Source organism: Arachis ipaensis, chromosome B1 (genome assembly GCF_059453495.1).
Source record: "Arachis ipaensis isolate K30076 ecotype BB chromosome B1, ASM5945349v1, whole genome shotgun sequence".
Lineage (NCBI taxonomy): Eukaryota > Viridiplantae > Streptophyta > Magnoliopsida > Fabales > Fabaceae > Arachis > Arachis ipaensis.
Window position 1 is genome coordinate 131,695,077 of NC_142436.1, and position 22,263 is coordinate 131,717,339.

General features: G+C 39.4%; 1 protein-coding gene across 1 annotated transcript; it reads left to right on the forward strand.

Annotated features, from left to right (window-relative positions):
- Positions 1-6,358: 6,358 nt before the first annotated feature.
- Positions 6,359-9,190, forward strand: LOC107611551 (uncharacterized). Its single transcript, XM_021124026.2, has 2 exons — positions 6,359-8,076; positions 8,599-9,190. Exons 1-2 carry the CDS (start codon positions 6,398-6,400, stop codon positions 8,891-8,893), a joined length of 1,974 nt encoding a protein of 657 aa, XP_020979685.1. The 5' UTR covers positions 6,359-6,397; the 3' UTR covers positions 8,894-9,190.
- Positions 9,191-22,263: the final 13,073 nt, after the last annotated feature.

Sequence of the window (22,263 nt, forward strand, 5' to 3'; positions counted from 1 at the left end):
CTAAAGCGGATACACATCCGGTGAGGGTTCGATTGCTCAATTACATGTTTTAACCTATGATCATCTCTTTTCTTGCAAGTTTGTAAAATCTTTTTAATAACTCAATTCAATTTTGGGTTTGACTTGGTTGTTAATATCTTTAGCCCTTGTGTTCATATATGTATTTTTGGGAATTGATTTATTTTGACCAAGTAATTGCATGCATGTAGATAGATTGCATATAGATAGTTTACTTGCATTGAATAAATGTTGATACCCTTTGTCTCTTTTTTGAGTTTAGCATGAGAACATGCTTAGTTTAAGTATGGGGAGGTTTAATAAACCCCAATTTTGTGGTTTATCTTGTACTTAATTTAAGGGATTTTATCAACTTATCTCACATTTATTCAATGAAATAGCATAGTTTTGTAATTCTCCCTAAATTTGTGCTTAAGTGTGAAAACATATTTTTTTCCTTTAAATAGCTAAATTTGATTCACTTTGATTCCATTCGATGCCTTGATATGTTTGTTAAGTGATTTCAGGCTTATAAGGCAAGGATGGGATAGAAGAAGTGAGGAGAAAATCATGCAAAGTGGAGAATTCATGAAGGAATGAGCATTTGGAGGATTCAAGCCCACGCGCATGCGTAATCCACGCGTACACGTGAGGAGAAAATTTGCTAGCGACGTGCACGCGTTGACCACGTGCACACGTGACGTTGATCACGTGACCTCATTAAAGTGAATTCGCTGAGGGCGATTTCTGAGCTTTTCAGGCCTAAATCCAACTCATTTCTGAGGCTATTTGATGCAGAATTCAAGATTGGACAAGGGGGGAGTAATTAATTAGTGTAGGAAACATGCCTTAGGTTAGTTCTAGAGAGAGAAGCTCCATCTTCTCTCTAGAAATTAGGGTTCTTAGCTTAATTTCCTTCTAGATTTAGGTTTTGATTCTCGTTTTCAATTAGTTTCTCTTGTAATTTCTTGTTCCTATATCTTTTTTCTCTTAGTTTATATTGTTAATTTTTCCTTTATGCCTCTTTTTATGTTGATGAACTCTTGTTGGATTTGGATTTCATTTAATGCAATTTATGTTTTATGTTCCTTTATTGTTTAATTGAGTTGTTATTATTGTTTTCTTGCAATTGGTAGTTGTGGATTTATTATTCTTGCACTTTTATGATGCTTTCCTTTTATGCCTACCAAGTATTTGACAAAATACTTGGTTGGGTTTTAGAGTAGCTTTTTGAGCATTCTTGGCTTGGAAAGAGAAATTAGGTAATCTTGAGTCATTAACACCTAACTTATGTTGGTGATCTAGAGTTGTTAGTTAATACTGTTTCCATTGACTCTAATCTCTTACTAATTCAATTAGTAAGTTGATTAGGACTTTTGGATTGAGATTAACTAGTCCTATTTGACTTTCTTCCTATATTGAAGATAACATTGTACATTCTTCCGATGTTGGAGATGACTTAATAGGATTAGCTCTTGTTAATCATTGTATGATAATTAATGACTAGGATAGAAAACCTATTTTCTCAATCCTTGCCATGAATGTCTCTCTTTTTAGTATTTGCTATCTTTAGTTGTTTGCTTTATTTTCTTGCCATTTAATTTCTTGTTTTATCAATCCAACCCCCTTGAACCTCATAACCAATAATTGAGCACTCGATTGTAATTCTTAGGGAGAACGTTTTGGGACTAATACTCTTGGTTATTTTACTGGGTTGGACTCGTGACAACCAAAAATTAAATTTTGTTGGAGGATTGGTTGTTAGTCTAGACTATACTTACAACGAAGTGATTTAATTTTATTGAGAAATTCTAGATCAACACAAAATACTGCATCAAGACGTCGATACCTGAACCCCACATCGGTCTCCCAATGAACTAACATGGCGTTCTTTACCTCCGGTCGAAGACCGCCCGTCCGCTGGTCCCGCCCATGATGAACATCATCTAGCATCTGCTGGAACCACCAACGCATTCGATAGTCGAATGTCTTCTGGATGGCCAAGTCGTATTCAGCATCCCAAATGAAGTTAACTGGAACAAAGAAACGTTAAAATTAATTCAGCAAGATAGAGGATATAAACTAGTTAAAAAGGTTTGAAAGAGAAACAATGAAAGTAATTACCGCCCATTTCTCAAACCAGCGCTGCTTGGTCTCAGCAAGGATCTTCATATAGCTGGGTCAGGGTTGGTCGTACATCAGTTTGATGACATTGGTCATCTTCTGAGTATACGCGTTGGGGTTCGGGAAAAACCTAACAACAACCAACAAACAAGAATTTACCTGAATCCACCCAAATCAACCTAAATCCACTAAACAGGAATCAATTTTCAGAAACTTTCAGTAATAACAGGAATTATAATCAGTAAAACTAGAAATCATTAACTAGCTTTTCAAATCGATCTAAATCCACTAAACAGGAATCAATTTTCAGGAACTTTCAGCAATAATAGGAACCATGAACTTTCAGCAATAACAGGAACCATAATCATTAAAACTAGAAATCAGTAAGCAGCATTCCAAATCAACATAAATCCACTAAATAAGAATCAATTTTCAGGAACTTTCAGCAATAACAGGAACCATAATCATTAAAACTAGAAACAATATCCAGCATTCTAACCTAAATCAACTAAACTAGAAATAATTCTGGCATTTTCAGCGATAACCATAAACAGAAAATATGTGAGCATTGAACGTGATAGTTACCTCGTGCCGCCATCAGGCCAAATGCTCAACCGTACGATGGAAGGTGGTAGAGGGGCATCAGTTGGTGTCTCACTTCTGTGGCTAAACTCCGGGGCTGCGGCGGCATCCAGAGGCTGAGTCGCCGTGGACGTGGGTTGCTAAGCAGTAGGAGGCGGCATCCTCGCCGTGGATGGAGGCACGTAGTTGGGGTTAGGGACCATGATGAACGGTTGGTCTGCTAGACTCACAACCTGTGGTGTGATCGGGGTGGTTGGAGTAGAGGGAGAGGATCCAGAAGTCCCGGGAGTACTGGATGAAACCCTCCCTCTACCCCGACCACGACCAGCAGCCTGATCCGCAACACCTCTTCCTGTCGTCATGTCCGCATATATCAAATTATCAAACAATCTCAGCAACAATTTCTCAGCAAAACAGTCATCACCGCAGCAATTAATATAATTAGACAATTCCAAACACTTCAAGCATTCAAAATCTAATGTGGCGAGTCAAGCATAACTTAATCAATCTAAATACACTAAGATTAGAAAACTAAACTGAACTAACTTTGAAACTGATTCAAAAGTAAAATTCTAATTGTACTCAAACCTAAATTAAATTAAACTAAAATTTAAAAAATTATCTAACAATCTCAGCAACAATTTCTCAGCAAAACAGTCATCAATGCAGCAATTAACATAATTAGACAATTTCAAACACTTCAAGCATTTAAAATCTAATGTATTGAATCAAACATAACTTAATCAACCTAAATACACTAATATTAGAAAACTAAACTAAACTAACTTTTGAAACTGATTTAAAATTAAAATTTTAATTCTACTCAAACCTAAACTAAATTAAACTAAAATTAAAAAATTATTTAACAATCTTAGCAACAATTTCTCAGCAAAACAGTCATCAATGCAAAAATTAACACAACTAGACAATTCCAAATACTTCAAGTATTCCAAATCTAATGTATTGAATCTAACTTAACTTAATCAACCTAAATCCATTAAAAGTAGAAAACTAAACTGAACTAACTTCAAAACTGATTCATAATTAATATTGAAATTCTACTCAAACCAAAACTACATTAAACTACAATTAAAGGAAGTGAAAAAGAGTTGTTCAAGAACCTGTAATGAAGAACAGAGCAAGAAATAAGGAAACACGTGGATGTTGCAGTGGTAGTCGCCGAAGTTGCTGTGGCGGCAGATGGTGGTGATGGCAAAGGAGAGAGAGAAAGTCATTGGAAGAAAGAGAAGAAAAAGGGGTATCCGTAAAGGTATGACGGCAACGGGGAGGGACTGGCGACGGCGGTGTTCTCGGCAGCAACGGGAGAGGGCAGAAAACTGAGGTGGTGGCGATGATGTGAGAGAGAGGGTAAAGATGAAGAGAGAAAGTGTGAAATTCGAAATGGGAGAGACAGCGTTCGCGCTTTCATTTAGGGTATTATTATCATTGGAGTTATCGTCGGATTCATCCGACAGTAACGTTTTCCATGTGCCCAAAATGCAGCGTTTCACTAAATATTGTTACTGTTGGATTGTCCTGCCGGTAGTAGCGCACCAAAAATTTGTTCTTTTCCCTCTAAATATTACCGTAGACGTTATCATCAAACATGTTCTGACAGTAATATTTTAGAGTGATAAATTTATTGTCAAATCTAACAAAAAATTTGTCGTTAACGTCCGACGCTAAATTTGACGATACTCAACGTTTTTCTTGTAGTAAAATTTACGTTTGATGACTTTATACAAGATAGTTATTTGTAATCTCTAAGGTTATCTTTACTAATTTTTATTTTAAAAATTCAAGCTTCACGTATTTATATTATCAACTATTTTGTAAGTACAAATGGATTTTATTTTTCATTCTAATTAGAACATAAATACTAAAATGAAATAACATTGAATGACCACTTGAAAGAATTCAAAAGTTAATTTTTTTAAGTTAACTATTATTATTTTTTATGATCTTATAAATGTGAATTACTTTTTGAGTATATTTATTAATAACTTTATATAACATTATTATTTATTTTCTTATTTTGACTATCATTTATCATAAATTAACGTTATAAAGACTGAATATAAGCTAAGTTGTAATTTTATCTAACATTATTATAATTATTTGTGTTTTTAATTTGTAAAACCATTAAAGTAAATACTAAAAAGTTTAAAATTTAAAGTAAATGCTCAAATCCGTAATAAAATGTAATTATTTTTTATAGTGTAGCAAGGAAATAAAATTTTATGACAACCTACTCCAAAGATTGCCTCTTATGTGTGTATGCATGTAAATTATGTGTTTTATAACATATGAATTGAATAATTAAGATATTTAACATTATTAAAAAAATATTTTAGCTATAGGAAGTGGAAGTCATCTTACTAATTATATGAGGATCGTTACAAGATATACATTGAATATAGTTGGAAGGACCACTTTACTAATTGTTGTAGGAATCGTTACAAGAATTAAGGTTAAAATGAGATATATTTAAGTTTATAATAAAATGATATTTATAAATTATAACAATATATTGACGTGATAAAATTATAAGTAATTTATGTGTCAAACTTAAATATAGAATAACTTTGTTATGAGCTTTTACGTAATATAAATAGATAGATTAGACTTAGAGAATAGTATAATAAGATTTAAAGAGAGTTATTTTCTTTAAAAGACATGATAGTATTATTAGTATCTTAAGTCTCCGCTAAGTTGTTATTCTAGAACTCATACACGTCAGGAAGGCCAAATAACCAGCTTCGGATTGTTTTAGTATGTATAAATTGAAAAATAGAAAATATTTCCAAAATTTATTTCATACCTGGATGTTAGCGTTTATATTAACGGTTTGTATAAATTAGACTTGTATGTTTATCATGAATTATTTAACTGAAATTGTAAATTAATACATCTATGCTGATTCCCATGTCCGTTTTGGGAAGAAAAATACTTGAAAAAAAATGATAAGATTAAACGGTTACTATTTGGCGTTAGTTATGCATAAACCAAAGTTTGTTAGTTAGGAGGGAAAAAAAACATACGCGCAACTTTTTCAGTTATTAGGAGAAAAAAATAAGAAGGGAAAGAATCAGAGTATGCAACGGCTATATTTGTGGAAAGCCATTTTTTGCACATCTGTCATGCTGTTGAAATTCTTAACTACCCTCTTTTTTTGTTAATTAGTTAGTAGAAGAGGCAATGAGACTGCTGATTTCTAGGCCATATCCGGCTTAGTCGAATTTCAGCCGTGGCGGCCTTCAACTCTGTAGTCTCTCTAGATCTTTCTGGAAACAAAATTCATATTATTTAGTCTTCAATATGTAATGTTCTCATTTCTCTCTGTTTCATTATTTATTTTGTAACTAAATGTTTTGCTTATGCATGGCATGAAAACTTCAATCATTGCTTTGGATTTGTTTGCATAGGAAGCTATTTTTCCAAACTTTTGTGAAGTATTGATAAGCATATATACCGTGTTGAATTCCAGGTTTGGCAAAGATTCATAAACTTATTTGTTGAAGCCGAAGATTTACAATTGTGCATGCATTTTATTAGTTCTGATTCTCTGCATTTTGCTTAGAAGAAAAGAGAAAAAAAAAACTATGGTTAAGATTATGCCTTCAAGGTGTTTGATGTTATGATTCTGGTTTTGCAGAGTAACTCAGGAGCCTGAATCACATAAAGCTGTTTAGATATGGAAGCTACGAGTTATGATAAATTCAATTCTGTTTGGAGTACTGATCCTCCCACAAAAAAAGGTGATTTGCGTAAAGAAACTGTAGTAACAGAACAAGGACATGGAAGCACAAACAATTCAAGCACCCCTTCATCATCATCATTACAATCCCAAAATCCCTTGGTACAGAATGATTCAAAAAATGACATTATAGAAGGTAATAATAATATGAGCTTCAAGAACATTGGTAGTTCTAGCACATGTCATTTATCATCCACATCTGAATCATCATCACTAAGGAATGATCCCTTAAAAGGCACAGATAGAGGTTCTAAATCTTCTAGTCAAGAATCAAACCAAGTTTCTACAAACAATTCAAGCACCCCTTCATCATTGTCATTACAATCCCAAAACCCCTTTTTGAATGATTCAAAAGATGACACTACAGAAGGTAATAATAATAAGAGCTTCAAGAATAGTGATAGTTCCAGAACATGCCATTTATCATTTACAGCTGAATCATTATCACCAAGGAATGATCCCTTAAAAGCCACATACCATGGTTGTAGATCTTCTAGCCAAGAACCGAACCAAGTTTCTACAAACAATTCAAGCACCTCTTCATCATTACAATCCCAAAACCGCTTTCTGAATGAGTCAAAAAATGATATTATAGAAGGTAATAACAAGAAGAGCTTCAAGAATATTGACAGTTCTAGCACATGGCATATATCTTCCACATCTGAACCATTATCACCAAGGAATGATCCCTTAAAAGCCATAGATCAAAGTACTAAATCTTCTAGCCAAGAACCAAACCAAGTTTCTACAAACAATTCAAGTACCCCTTCATCATCATTACCATCCCAAAACTCCTTGCAGCAGAATGGTTCAAACAATAACATTATAGAAGGTAATAATAAGAGCTTCAAGAATAGTGATAGTTCTAGCACATGCCATGTATTATCCACATCTGAACCATCATCACCAAGGAATGATCCCTTGAAAGGCACATGTCAAGGTCCTAAATCTTCTAGTGAAGAACCAAACCAAGTTTCTACAAATGCCACCAATAAAAAAACCAATGTAGACACTTCAAACTCTAGTGATGATGATGACAATGATGATGATGATCACACACAACCAGAATCATCAGCTGCAGCTTCAAATGATGAATTTGGCTCAATGAACAAAGGGTTAGAACTAGAAATACAAAAGCCTGCAGTGCAAGTAATGGAGCGGCCAGATTTAAGCATCGATGCTAGCTCGTCTTATGTATTTCCACCACATGTGTTTGCTAAGAACACCACAAATGCCCAAGCAGATTGGAGTCTTGCCTCCAATGAATCACTTTTCAGCATTCACATGGGAAACATGAGCTTCTCACATGAATTGGCTTGTTTGAGCAGAAATGATTTTTGGATTGATACTCCTCTTGCCTCTCCTCTTGCCTCACCTCTTGCCTCACCAAGTCAACCTCAACCACCACCACTGCCACTGCAAACGCCGAGTAAATTCAACGATATAAGCCAAAGAGCTGCTGAAATACATGAAGAGAGTGCAGGAGTAAGTGAAATGGCTATTGAGACAATGAGAGAGGTTATAATGGAAACTTGTCAAAACAAACCAAATGCTACTAAACGGGGCAAAAAGAGTAAGAACACACCTGTTGTTGCTGCTGCTACTGCTTCTCAATTGTAAGTATTGTCCACTAACTACTTATTTGTTATGTGTAAATGTGGTTTGATTCACTACATGAATTAGGAAAAACTAAACTAGCTATTTAGTTCTTTAAAGATATATGGGATATGTGACATCAAATTAGTCCATGAAAGATTTCTAATATTAGTTTATTCGTTTGAAAAATGTATATTTGACATCAGTTTATTCCCTGAACAATATATTCACATTGATTTGTGTTTTGGAATATTATTGACAATGGTTATTCCATGAAAAAGATATTTGACAGACTTTGATCTTAAAAGATGCACCTGACATCAAATAAATTAATGAATTTGACACTAGTACATGAATTTTTAGAAATGTATATATTTTGGTGACTAAATTGATGTTTTAAATCTTTTGTACAACAAAATGGTGCCATACCTATCTTTAAGAGAAATAAGTATTATTAACAAAAACTTTTATTCTGAAATTCCTATGGAGATTGTAGAGAAATGAGCTGACACTCTTTTTTCTTTTTTGGGTTCAATGTGAAGATCAACCGATCAAGATCAAAATGTAGCATCTAAGAGCACTGATGAGAATGCAGATAAAACTGTGGCAAGTAACGGTGCTATGGGGAAGCAGCAACAACAACAACAAACATCAAATGCATTTTATCAATCACCAAAGCCAATGAAAGCATCTAGGGATGCTGAGGAGGAGAATCAAAAGAAACAAGAAGCACCAAATGTAGTTGAGGATAACTCCTCAAATCCACAAACCATAAAGAACCCTCCTAAAGCAGGAGGAGGAGGATGGCTGTCTTGCTTCCTATGTTGTTGTCATTAAAAGTAATTAATATTCCAAAGTTCTTGGTGGCTTCTTCTGGCCAAAACCACATACTATTCCTCTATTCTAATCTTGTCCAAGCTAGTTTAAATTCACTAGCATTGCAGAGTAGCCTTAGCTAGTATGTTGTACATCTTAGTTGAGAAAATCAGAGATGAATTTCACTGATTTTAGCATTGTATATAGGGTTGTTAGTTCATGATTGTACTATTAATCAGGAGTGTTTAGGAACTCCATTGGTGAGGTTGTGCATAATTGTATTGCATGCTCTCTAAACTTCTTGTTGAGTTGTTGAAATGCCTCTTATTTAAAGAGAAACTAGATAATAAAGAAGAAACAAAATATAATTTAATGGACTCCAAATTTGAAAACACTGCAGATAAGATAGTTAGCTTATACATGAAAACTGAAAAAATGGTTCCAACCATTAAGGGGAACTAGCAGTTGACCCGCGCCTCCGCCTAATGTCAATCGTTTGAAATAGCACAAAAAATTTGAAAATATTTGACCCTGTAATGTAATTCTTATTTGATGAAAAAGAAATGTTCACATTGATTTTCATTAGAATATTACATTCCAAAGCCAACATTGCACAAAATTACCTAAAGATGATTTTGATTCACAGCCACCATTGCCTCAATATCCCCATATGAGCTAATACGAAAGGGATTGTATACGAACGTGTTATTGGGACTACGTTGATAAAAAATTGTTCGTACCCTAGTCCAAATAATTTAGGATTGCAGACTCATTAAGGGTTGGATCATTCTAAGAACAACCCGTTAATCCTAGAGATCCAATCTAATAGGATTATAGATCTACTAACCCGACTTATTGAAGTATGGGTTCTGTAACTCCCGACCAACCCGACTTGTGCAACAAGCAAAGTCTTGTCTCCTCACTACCCCAAATGCTATCTACAGCAAACATTACAACGTGAGATAACCTCCCTAGAAATAAGGTAAAACCATCCACTACTACAAGTGCAAAGAAACAAAAGTGATGGCCAAATCATTTCCTCTATAAATATTTCATTAATTTTAGGTATTTCTCAAGTCAAATTCAATTAAATTTGCCTAAAACTTTTGCTATTATAAACATCGAAGTTCTTTGCAGGTACTCCCACCACTATTTATTCGTGGACGTCGGACATTTTTACCATTCTAGTAAACAAGTCAGAGCCTTCATTCAAAGGGGTATGGACCTAACGTCTACTACCGGGGACCCAGAAATCAACCATCAACCATGCAGATGTTCACCGAGAAGATGGACGTACTGCACCAGACTCATAATCACGAAGTGAAGGTCACCACAATGAAGATTGAGCGCTCTCTATACCTCAGCATTTTGAAAGCGATAAAGGGGGGCAAGGTAGACGAAAAATGAGCTCCCAAATTCACATCCCAGAAGTATTGGGAACTAGAAATGCAGCAGAGATCATGGGCCTTGTTCATGGTCACCAAAAATGACTCAAACAACTAGAAATCGAGCTGGAAAACAAAGTGAATCCGAGCGATAATTGCGGAGGGAGTTATGCAACCGCAAAGAATTAGAAGACAAGTTGAAAAAGTTGGAAACCAACCTAAGGAACTAGGAAAAGTTGGGAAGAAAAGAACTCAAATCCCTCAGGAAGAGATCATTTTTCCAAAGTAATCATGCATGCTAAAGTTTTCAGAAACTTCAAGAGTCTAGATATGAATCTTTACAACGGCAGAATTAACCCCTGACATCACCTCAACAACTTTAAGAGCCGTATGTTAGTAGATGCGTCTGATGCGATTCGGTATAATGCATTTTCGACCACATTAACTAAGGCGACCATAAAATGATTTGACAATCTACTCCTAAGGTCGGTAACATGTTTTGATAATTTAGTCAAAAACTTTCTCCCCCATTTTTCCATTCAAAAAGACAAAATCAAGCACACTCTAACTTTGTTCGGCATAAAACAAAAGTTAGGATGAGTCTTTTAGAGCCTATATAAAAAGTTTCAATAAAGCTTGCTTAAAAATCCAGAGCCTACCAATAGAAGCGGCCATCATAGGGTTAGTGAATGACCTCAAATATGGACCCTTATCGCAATCAATCTCAAAGAGGCACCCGATCTCTCTCTATAAGGTACAAAAAAGAGCAAAAAAATACATTAACATAGAAGAAACGACACAGCTAAAAAGGACTCATCAGAATAAAGAAGTCGGCCAAAGTGGCAGGAAAGAAGAATAGAGAAAGAACGAAGACTATACTAGTCGAATAAAGAGGTACTATTCCGAGGGTTACCTAAAACTGGAGGTCGATCTCGGTCGAGATCTTCTGTACTGGTCGGTGTCGACGTGTCCGGCTGGTGAGTGGCGGCCGGAGCTGTACTGCTGATCCTTGGTCACCGGAGGGTGGGGGATACCTGCAAGAGACTCTGATGCTTAAGTTAGCACGGGTATTAAGCAGGTTTTTAGTAGAATCAGAGTATGAGTTATACATGGGTGCTCCAGTGTATTTATAGTAGTGTGGGCTGACCTTTCTGAGAAGATAAGTTAGTTATCTTATCTTATCTTATCTTATTTTGAGTGAAGTCAGCTTATCTTTAAGGGAACTGCCTTTATCTCTATGGGCTTGGGTTGCCTTTGGATTTGGGTCGTGTTCCTCTATTTGGGCCCTTTATTGGGCTCTCCTGTCGATTTGGCCGACCTCTTTGAGAAGAGGTCGGGTAGCCTGAACTGAAGAGGTCGGTCGCTTTATCGCCAATCATCCCAGGTGGGATAACTCGACCCAGGGTATAAACAGTGCCCGTGCTTGAGCTCGGTCTTTTTGTTGAGGTCGAGTCTTTGACTTCGGTCCTTCTCTGGCGAAGCCGAACTCAAGCATTTTGTCGATTCCTTTCTTTGTAGAGCCTTTTTGAATGTGAAACGTTTTCCTTTAAAAGCGCGCGCTTTTATATCGGCGCTTTGGAAACGTGCGAAGGTTTAATACCCTCATTAATTGACTTCAAATGCCCCGTTTTCCTTGGTTTTATTTTGAATTTTGCCATCAGAAACGGTTTCTCTTATTCGTTCCTCTTCGTAACTTCTCCGTTTACTCTCTCATTTTCTATTTTTTTTTAGAGTTTCACAGTTTCTTCCTACGACGCCTGCTCTTCTACCGCTTTCTGTGGAAAAGGAGTGATTCTGGGTTTCTCCTTCTGTCTTCTTCCGGCGAATTTTTTTTCGTTCGAAGGGTGGCTCTGTCGCTTCTTGCTCTTCAGCTTTCTTTTGAGGTTTTCTTCTATTTTCCAGGTTCGATTTTTCCTCTTCTGTCATTTTTATGCCTGAGTTTGATTTTTTCTTGGAGAAAGTTTGGATCTTTTTGCTTTTACTGCGCCTGATTGTTGCGTATTCTGGAGTTTCTTCGTATTTTTTTGCCTTTCCTATTACTTGATGCTTTTAGGGTTTTTTTGCATGTTGTCGCCGTTTCTGCTTGTGCTTCTGATTATGGTTTTTTGCTTGGTTCAAAAAGGTTGTGTCTTTGACGATTCTCTTTTTGGCATGTTTGGTGTTGTCGAAGCTTTTTGCTGATAGACTGTAAAAAGACAGTGGCTTTGACTTTTTGTACTTTTTTGTGTTTTGTCTTTTCTCCTATGAAAATGCTTGCTGTTTGAATTCTTCTTTTCTTGTTTGGGGGATGCCGAGACGTAAGCTGTAGATTTTTCCTGAAACCTTGCTTTGTTACTGCCTCCAAAAGATGCCCCAGGACTTTGGTTTGAGTCTTGGGATTTTCCTTTTCTGTTTGTTCTTCTGTATACTAGTCGAGTTATTTTTCCCCTTGTCCGAGATGTTTTTTGGTAATCCCATCTTCTTTTCTTATTGTAGGATTAGTTGGCCTCATGTCTTCTCGCAATAACATTGTAGAGATGTCTTCTAAAGTTTTCGAGGGGATGTCTGATTGGCTGGACTCCCTTGTCTTGATGTGTGTCTCTGTGGTGGATGCTAATTTTTGTGTAGAGCTGAGAAAACGTCATAAGATTTGTGGTAGCGGCGCCCGAGAGAGGGATTATGAGCTTGTAGCGCCCGATTCTGATGAGAGGATTTGTTTTCCTACTTCGGTCGAGGGGGAGCGTCCCTTTTTTTATGCCTATGAGTATTTCTTCAGCCAGTTGGACATTACCTTTCCCTTTACTGCTTTTGAAACCGATTTGTTGTGGTCTTGTAATATTGCTCAATCCTAGCTTCATCCGAATTCCTGGGGTTTTATCAAGATTTTTCAGCTGCTTTGCCGAGAGTTAGGCATAACACCTTCTCAGGCTCTTTTTCTCTATTTTTTTGTATCTGCCAAGCCCGGAGGGTCTGCCAAAAAGAAAGCTTCATGGGTTTCTTTCAGGTCGGCCCAAGGGCATAAAGTTTTTGCCATGTATGATGAATCTTTTAAAGATTTTAAGAATTATTTCTTCCGAGTATGTGCTGTTGAGGGGCCCGCTCCTTTTTTCTTGATGAAAATGATGAGCCTGCATTTCCTCTGGAATGGCAAAAGAATGTGAAAGTGTCTCGCTATACCTGGGAGATGCTTGAAGAGGTTGAACGAGCTTTTGTAGTTGTTCTCGAAGATTTATGGGGGAAACCACCCCATCTTGATACAAAAAGGTTTTTGAGTGACCCGTCTTTGGTTCGAACTGTTTTAGGTACTGTCCGACTTGTTTACATGCTTGCTTTTTAGTTTTACTTCTTCTTTTGTGATTATAACCCATTGCTGTGGTTGATTCTGTTTTTCAGAGATGTCGAAGAACAACGATTCTATGCAGGCCTACAAAAAAGCGAAGAAGGTTGCTGCTGCTCAAAATATCTCGGCCAAGGCGGCGGGAGAGGGGTCTTCGCAAGTTCAGATGAAGCCACCCGTAGCGAGCTCTCCTGGGCCAAGGAAGGTGGTTCCCACTCCTCGGGTTCGCCTGGCCGAGCCTCCATAGTCTTCCACTGCTACCTCTGGTGCTCCTCCCAACAAGAAACAAAAAACAATTGAGCCTTTCAACCTTGATGTCCCTGACTTTGACGCGGTCGAGTTCGTAGATCAGCAGATCGGTCCTTACGGTGTCCTTCCTATGGATGATGTATCACTCATTCGTCATTTGGACTTTATAACTCGGAGTAGTGTAAAAATGGCACATATGGGAGCTGCCTTGTACCGAACAGCTCAAAATCTTCCTTTCCATGCCACCAAAGCCTTCATGGAGGAGGCAAAACAGGAATTCGATCGGATGAAGGGCTTGAAAGAGGAGCTTGAGATGAAGGTGGCCAAACTGGAGAAGGATCTGGAGAATGAGAAGGCGAGTTCTCTTGCTCTGGCGGCTTCTGTGCGGTTGGCTGAGGACACGGCATTGAGGCATAAGGACAGTTATGTTACATCTTATCGGGAGGTGGTGCGTCTGAGGGAGGAGCTGAAGTCTGCCCGAGTTGATTACTCCGAGCTCCAGGGGCATCTCGTTGGCAGTGTGAATGCTGCTTACGAGAATCTGAAGGACCAGGTCCGAATTATTGCTCCCGAGGCCGACCTGACTCTTTTTAGCTTGGACAATATTGTGAAGAATGGAAAAATTGTTCCCGACGACCAAGATGACGATGATGTCGAACCTCCCTCTGCGCCTGCTGTTAAAGTGTCGACCTCTATAGTTCCTCCTGCTGGGATTGCTCGTCCAGAATTAGATCCTGATTGTCAAATTCTGAATAGGGACGATGGTACGGTGGATGCAGTGCCTCTCCAAACTCGCCCTCCTTCACCCCAGACTGATGCCACTGAGAAGGCTCCCAATCTTAACTAATCTTTCTTGGATGTTTGTGTAGATAGCCCGACTTGTGGGCTTTTTAAACTCTTTATTTCTGTAATTTGAATATTTTGCTGACTGTTGATACTCCTTCCGGTTGCTTGTTCAGCAACTTTTGATTTTTTGAAAAAACAAGTAGTTTTCAAGCTTTTGGGCTCGACCCTGAAGCTTGTTTATAATATTGTATTTTATATCATGCTTGTTTGCACTTGTCTTGGCACTTTTCTGGGTTTTGAGGATGCTGAAACCTTGCTGCTCGGCCTCTTTTAATTGCTTTTGTGCTTATTGCTCGTAGCTTGGATCCTTTGATGTTGTGGATGTGTGTATCCCACTTGTATTTCGGTTTTCTGGCTCTTACTAGCAATCCATAACCGATTTCTTTTCGTTGGTCCTTTTTCCAGTTATTTTTGTAGTCATCTTTTTTGGACCTTTGTCAGGTCTCTTTTCAGGGACTACTCTATAACTTGTTGGTTGTAGAAGACCGTCTTCTTTGCGTCATCCTTTTCCAAGTTATTTTTGTAATCCTCTTTCTTGGACCTTTATCAGGTCTCTTTCAGGGATTACTTTTATAACTTGTTTGTAGGAGGTCGACTTCTTCATGTCGTCCTCTTCTAAGTTATTTTTGTAATCCTCTTTCTTGGACCTTTGTCAAGTCTCTTTCAGGGATTACTTTTATAACTTGTTTGTAGGAGGTCGACTTCTTCATGTCGTCCTCTTCTAAGTTATTTTTGTAATCCTCTTTCTTGGACCTTTGTCAGGTCTCTTTCAGGGATTACTTTTATAACTTGTTTGTAGGAGGTCGAGTTCTTCATGTCGTCCTCTTCTAAGTTATTTTTGTAATCCTCTTTCTTGGACCTTTGTCAGGTCTCTTTCAGGGATTACTTTTATAACTTGTTTGTAGGAGGTCAACTTCTTCATGTCGTCCTCTTCTAAGTTATTTTTGTAATCCTCTTTCTTGGACCTTTGTCAGGTCTCTTTCAGGGATTACTTTTATAACTTGTTTGTGTAGGAGACCGACTTCGTTAGGTCGATCTCTTCTAAGTTATAGCAATTCCTCTTTTATAGGGTTGGCCAGACCTCTTTCCAGGGATTTGCTGATAACTTGGGTTGACTTGGTCCGACTTCTCTATGTTGGCCAGTCTTTAAGTTATTATTTAGCAATCCATAAGACCTCGTCAGGTTCTTTTTTCGGATCACTTTTGATAACTTCTTGCATTATTCTGTGTTCATCTTTGCCGATTTGTAGAAGGTGGTTTCTGTCTTTCTTTGGTCGACCTTTAGATGAATCGCGTTTTCATCTTTATTGGTCTTTTATCGTGATCGTGCAGTGAATCTGTTTTTCACTTTCTGCCGATCTATTACTTTATAATCGGACAATGAATGCTTCAGATTAATGCGTCTTGAGAGTTTGTAGAATATCTAAAATATTTTTTATCCAAAAGAAAGTGCAAATATATACATGTTTGGAGTTTTTCATCATTTTAAGTCGGATAATATCTGGATCTCAACTTGGTGCCTCATTAAAAAACCTATTCAGGAAAAAGAGTGCATCCTATGATGAGATCTTTTACCTTCTCTAGCTATAGTACCTTCTTAGGTTGCAGGCGTGCCACGATCTGGGAAGCTCTCGTCCATCGAGTTCGGACAGTCTGTAGTAGCCCTTCCCAAGTACTTCTAGGACTTGGTAGGGTCCTTTCCAGTTTGCTGCCAGCTTTCCTTCTCCGGGTCGAGTTGTTCCAATATCATTTCGGATTAGGATGAGATCATTCTCCGCAAAACCTCTTGGCACTACCTTTTGATTATATCTTGAAGCCCTTCGGCGCTTTAGCGCTTCTTCCCTGATCCGAGCTCTTTCTTGGATTTCCGGAAGTAGGTCGAGTTCCTCTCTTTGAAGTTGAGAGTTGGCTTCTTCATTGTAGTGGACTACTCTAGGCGACCCTTCCTCGACCTCTACTGGGATTATTGCCTCTACGTCATACGCTAATCGGAACGGTGATTCGTTTTTGGTGGAATGTGGCGTAGTTCGATATGCCCATAGGACCTGTGGAAGTTCTTCAGCCCAAGCTCCCTTCGCATCTTGCAATCTCCGTTTCAACCCAGCCAATATGACTTTGTTGGCAGCTTCGGCTTGCCCATTGGCTTGAGGATGTTCGACGGAGGTGAACTGGTGCTTTATGTTCAAGTCGGCTACTAATCTCCTGAAGCCTGCATCTGTGAATTGAGTGCCATTGTCTGTGGTGATGGAGTATGGAACCTCGAACCTCGTGACAATGTTCTTATATAGGAATTTTCGGCTTCTTTGAGTAGTGGCGTTGGCTAGGGGCTCTGCCTCAATCCACTTTGTGAAATAGTCTACTCCGACTATGAGGAATTTGACTTGTCCTGATCCCTGGGGAAAGGGTCCAAGAAGATCGAGTCCCCATTTTGCAAATGGCCAAGGCGAAGTTACGCTGATGAGCTCTTCTGGCGGGGCGATGTGAAAGTTGGCATGTTTCTGGCATGGGGGACATGTCTTTACAAATTCTGTAGCTTCCTTTTATAGAGTTGGCCAGTAAAATCCCACCCGAAGTACCTTTTTGGTGAGAGCTTGTGCCCCGAGATGATTGCCACAAATACCGCTGTGTATTTCTTCTAAAACTTCCCTTGTGTTAGAGGTCGGCACACATTTTAACAATGGTATTGAAATCTCTCTTTTGTATAGGGTGTTGTTTATGATGGTGTAGTACTGAGCCTCCCATTTTAACCTCTTTGCTTCCTTTTCATTTGTGGGGAGTGTTTCTTTTTTGAGGTAATTAATTATGGGGGTCATCCATCCTTGATCCTGATTTGTTATAGCTAGGACTTTTTCTACTTCCGAGATTGACGGGTTCTGTAGCATTTCCTGGATGAGGCTTCTATTGTTGCCCTCTGGTTTGGTGCTGGCTAGCTTTGATAGTGCATCAACTCGGACATTTTGTTCGCGGGGTATGTGGCAGATCTTATATTCCCCGAGTTGTCTGAGATGTTCCTTGGTTATATCCAAATACTTTTTCATGGTGGGATCTTTGGCTTGGTAACTCCCTGTTATCTGTGAGGTGACTACTTGTGAGTCGCTGAAGATGTTGAGTTTTTGAGCTCCAACCTCCTTAGCCAGCTTCAAACCAGCTAGTAACGCTTCATATTCTGCCTGGTTGTTTGAGGTCGGGAACCCAAATTTGAGGAAAAGCTCAACTTGGGTTCCTTGGTTGCTTTCTATTATCACACCTGCGCCGCTTCCAGTCTTATTTGAAGACCCGTCCACGTAGAGATTCCATTCTGTGGGGGCTTCCAGGGTATCTGTGAATTCTGCAATGAAGTCGGCCAAGTACTGTGATTTGATGGCTGTCCGAACTTCATATTGGAGGTCGAACTCGGATAACTCGACTGCCCATTGTAAAATTCTGTCTGCTAGATCTGTTTTCTGCAGTATCCCTTTTATGGGCTGGTCGGTCCGGACCTTAATGGTGTGAGCCTGGAAGTACGGGCGTAGTCGTTGAGATGTCAGTATGAGAGCATAGGCAAACTTTTCTATTTTTTGGTAGTTCAGCTCGGATCCCAGCAGCGCTTTACTAATGAAGTATATAGGTTGTTGCCCTTTGTCGTTCTCTCGAACTAGTGCTGAGGCTACTGCCTGACTTCTTACCGCAAGGTACAATACGAGTGCCTCTTCCTTTCGTGGTCGAGTTAGGATAGGTGGTCGTCCCAGGAAACTTTTGAAATCCTGGAAGGCTTGCTCGCATTCCATTGTCTACTCGAAGTTCTTTCCTTTCCTTAGAGTGGCATAAAAAGGAAGGGATATTATCGCTGATCCCGCTAGGAACCTGGACAAGGCCGCTAACCTCCCGTTGAGTTGTACTTCTTTGACACAAGTTGGGCTTTTCATGTTGAGTATGGCCTGGCATTTATCCGGATTTGCCTCAATTCCTCTTTGTGTGAGTATAAAACCCAAGAACTTGCCTGCTTCTACTGCAAAAGTACATTTTACGGGATTGAGGCGCATGTCATGCTTCCTTATAGTGTCGAACACTTGGGCCAGGTCGGACAATAATGTCTCTTCACTTTGTGTCTTTATTAACATGTCGTCCACGTAGACTTCCATGATCTTTCTGATATGGGCTGAAAAGACTTTATTCATTAGCCTTTGATATGTAGCTCCCGCATTCTTGAGACCGAAAGGCATTACAATGTAGCAATAATTTGCTTTTGGCATAAAAAATGAGGTCTTTTCTTGATCTGGTGGATATATGGGAATTTGGTTGTATCCAGAATATGCATCCATAAATGAGAGGTATCTATATCCAGATGAAGCATCTACCAGAGCGTCGATACTTGGGAGTGGGTAGGGATCTTTTGGGCAGGCTTTGTTGAGGTCGGTGTAGTCGGTGCACATTCACCATTTTCCATTTGATTTTTTCACCAAGACGACGTTAGCTAGCCATAGTGGGTACTTGACTTCTCTTATGAATCCTACCTCCAGTAGTGCTTGTACCTGTTCTTCCACAGCTTGGGATCATTCTGGCCCAAGTTTTCTTCGTCTCTGTTATATCGGCCGAGATCCTGGATAGACCGCCAACTTGCGACTCATTAGCTTGGGGTCTATGCCTGGCATGTCTGCAGCTTTTCATGCGAAGAGATCGACATTATCTCGTAAGAATTGTACTAGTAATTCTTTTGCGTCTCCCTTCAGGATCGTGCCAATATTAGTTGTTTTGTCCGAGGTATCCCCGATCTGAACTTTCTCTATTTCTCCTTCAGGTTGTGGACGGAGTTCTTCACGTCTCTGAACTCCACCAAGCTCAATTTTATGGAACTCTTCTCCTCTACCTCTGAGGTTTAGACTTTCGTTATAACAGCGACGTGCCATCTTTTGATCTGCTTTTATCGTGGCTATCTCTTCTGTAGTTGGAAATTTCATACATAGATGTGGAGTCGAGACTATTGCACCGAGTTGATTTAGTGTTGTCCGACCTATTAGGGCATTGTAGGCTGAACTCACGTCGACCACAATGTAGTCTATCTTGAGTGTTTTGGATTGATTCCCTTTTCCGAAGGTTGTATGTAGCGACACATATCCCAGTGGTTGTACTGGGGTATCCCCTAGTCCAAACAGGCTGTTCGGGTATGCTCTAAGCTCTTTTTCTTCTAAGCCGAGTTTTTCGAAGGCAGTTTTGAATAAGATGTCGGCAGAACTCCCTTGGTCTATTAATGTGCGGTGGAGATTGGCGTTTGCCAGTATGATGGTGATGACCATGGGATCGTCGTGTCCTGAGATGATACCGGATGCGTCTTCTTTGGTGAACATGATTGCAGGGATGACGAGTGCTTCCTCCTTCCCTTCGACATGATATACTTCTTTGAGGTATCTTTTGTGGGATGATTTGGAGATTCCACCTCCTGCAAATCCTCCGTGTATCATATGGACATGTCTTTCTGGCGTACAAGGTGATCGCTCAGCTCGTCCGACATCTTCATCTCTTCGTCTTTTTCTTTGTTCATCATCTCGGGTGGCTAGATACCGATTTAGTTTTCCTTCCCTTACTAACTTCTCTATGATGTTTTTTAAGTCGAAGCACTCGTTGGTGGAATGTCCTTGGACCCGATGATATTCACAGTATTCGTTCTGATTTCCTCTTTCTCTTTTGCCTTTGAGTGGTCGAGCCGGGGGTATCTTTTCTGTGTTACAGACTTCTTTGTAAATATCCACAAGGGACACCCGAAGAAGGGTGTAATTATGATACTTTTTGATTTTTTCGCCCGTTCGATCTTCCTTCTTCTTGGATTCTTTATCTTTATCTCGGTAGGTGAAACCGGATTTCGAGGCTTCTCCAAGTCGGAAATTTTCTTCCATGTTGATGTACTTCTCTGCCCGCTCTTGTACCTCATCTAAGGATGTGGGATATTTCTTTGATATAGATTGGCTAAAAGGTCCTTCTTGTAGGCCGTTGATGAGGCCCATGACGGCAGCCTCTGTTGGTAAGCTTTGCATGTCTAGGCACGTTTTGTTGAATCTTTTCATGTAGTTGCGAAGACTTTCCCGATCTCCTTGCTTGATACCAAGTAGACTGGGGGCGTGCTTAGCCTTGTCTTTTTGGATGGAGAATCTGGCCAGGAGTTTTTTGGCCAGGTCGTCAAAGTTGGAGATGGACTTTGGAGGTAGGTTGTCAAACCATCTAATTGCTGTCTTCGTGAGAGTCGTTGGAAAATCTTTGCAGCGAACGGCGTCTGAGGCGTCGGTGAGGTACATTCTGCTTCTGAAGTTGCTGAGGTGATGGTTGGGATCTGTAGTGCCATCATACAAAGTCATATCCGGAAGTTTGAAGTCTTTAGGGATTTTAGTCTTCATGATTTCCCTAGTGAATGGATCTTGATCTTTGCGAGAGTTGTCTTCAGGGGTGGTCCGGGTAGTCTTTGCTTTGAGATCGGCTTCAAGTTGTAGAAGTTTATCTTCTAATTCTCGACGTCGCCTTACCTCTCTTTGTAGATCCTTGCAGACTTCTTGCTGGTACTGGCTTTCTTTTTCGAGTTGCTTTAGGCGATCTTGAAGTGCTTCTATTACTCCCGGATGTGATGAGTTTTTGTCTCTGTTAGATTCCGGAGTGTCCTTTGGTGTGGCACCCGTGTTTTTGTGCGGTGTTCTGTCCTCTAAATCTGAGTTGTGGTCGTTATCCTATTCGTCCACCATGGTGAAGGGATGACTTCCAGGTTCCCCGGCAACGGCGCCAATGTTCTGAGGGTTACCTGAGACTGGAGGTCGATCTCGGTCGAGATCTTCTGTACTGGTCGGTGTCGACGTGTCCGGCTGGTGAGTGGCGGCCGGAGCTGTCGTGTCCGACCTGTTGACTGGCTGTACTGCTGATCCTTGGTCACCGGAGGGTGGGGGGTACCTGCAACAGACTCCGATGCTTAAGTTAGCACGGGTATTAAGCAGGTTTTTAGTAGAATCAGAGTATGAGTTATACCTGGGTGCTCCAGTGTATTTATAGTAGTGTGGGCTAACCTTTCTGATAAGATAAGTTAGTTATCTTATCTTATCTTATCTTATTTTGAGTGAAGTCAGCTTATCTTTAAGGGAACCGCCTTTATCTCTATGGGCTTGGGTTGCCTTTGGATTTGGGTCGAGTTCCTCTATTTGGGCCCTTTATTGGGGTCTCCTGTCGATTTGGCCGACCTCTTTGAGAAGAGGTCGGGTAGCCTGACCTGAAGAGGTCGGTCGCTTTATCGCCAATCATCCCAGGTCGGATAACTCGATCCAGGGTATGAACAGGTACCACTCCTACCTCCATTAAGAGTGTCTCTAGTTGAAGTTTACAAGGATATCTGTCAAGTCAAAAAGTTACCACCTATGACCTATTTGAAGCAATAAAGGAGGCAAGAAGTAAGAGTATTGTAAATACCATCACATCTATGGTCACTACACCAGTGATTGTTACGACCTCAAACATGTCATTAAAAAATTTGCACAAGATGGCAACCTTGGTAAACATCTAAAAAATTGATTGGTCGAATAAGAAGCACAGGACACCTAGGAAAGATCATAAGAAAAGAGAATAAGAGGGATCAGATCAACCAAGAA

Coding starts and splice junctions, on each gene's coding strand:
- LOC107611551 (XM_021124026.2), top strand. CDS start 6,398: ATGGAAGCTACGAGTTATGATAAATTCAATTCTGTTTGGAGTACTGAT. Junction 8,077..8,598: donor GCTGCTACTGCTTCTCAATT/GTAAGTATTGTC, acceptor TTCAATGTGAAG/ATCAACCGATCAAGATCAAA.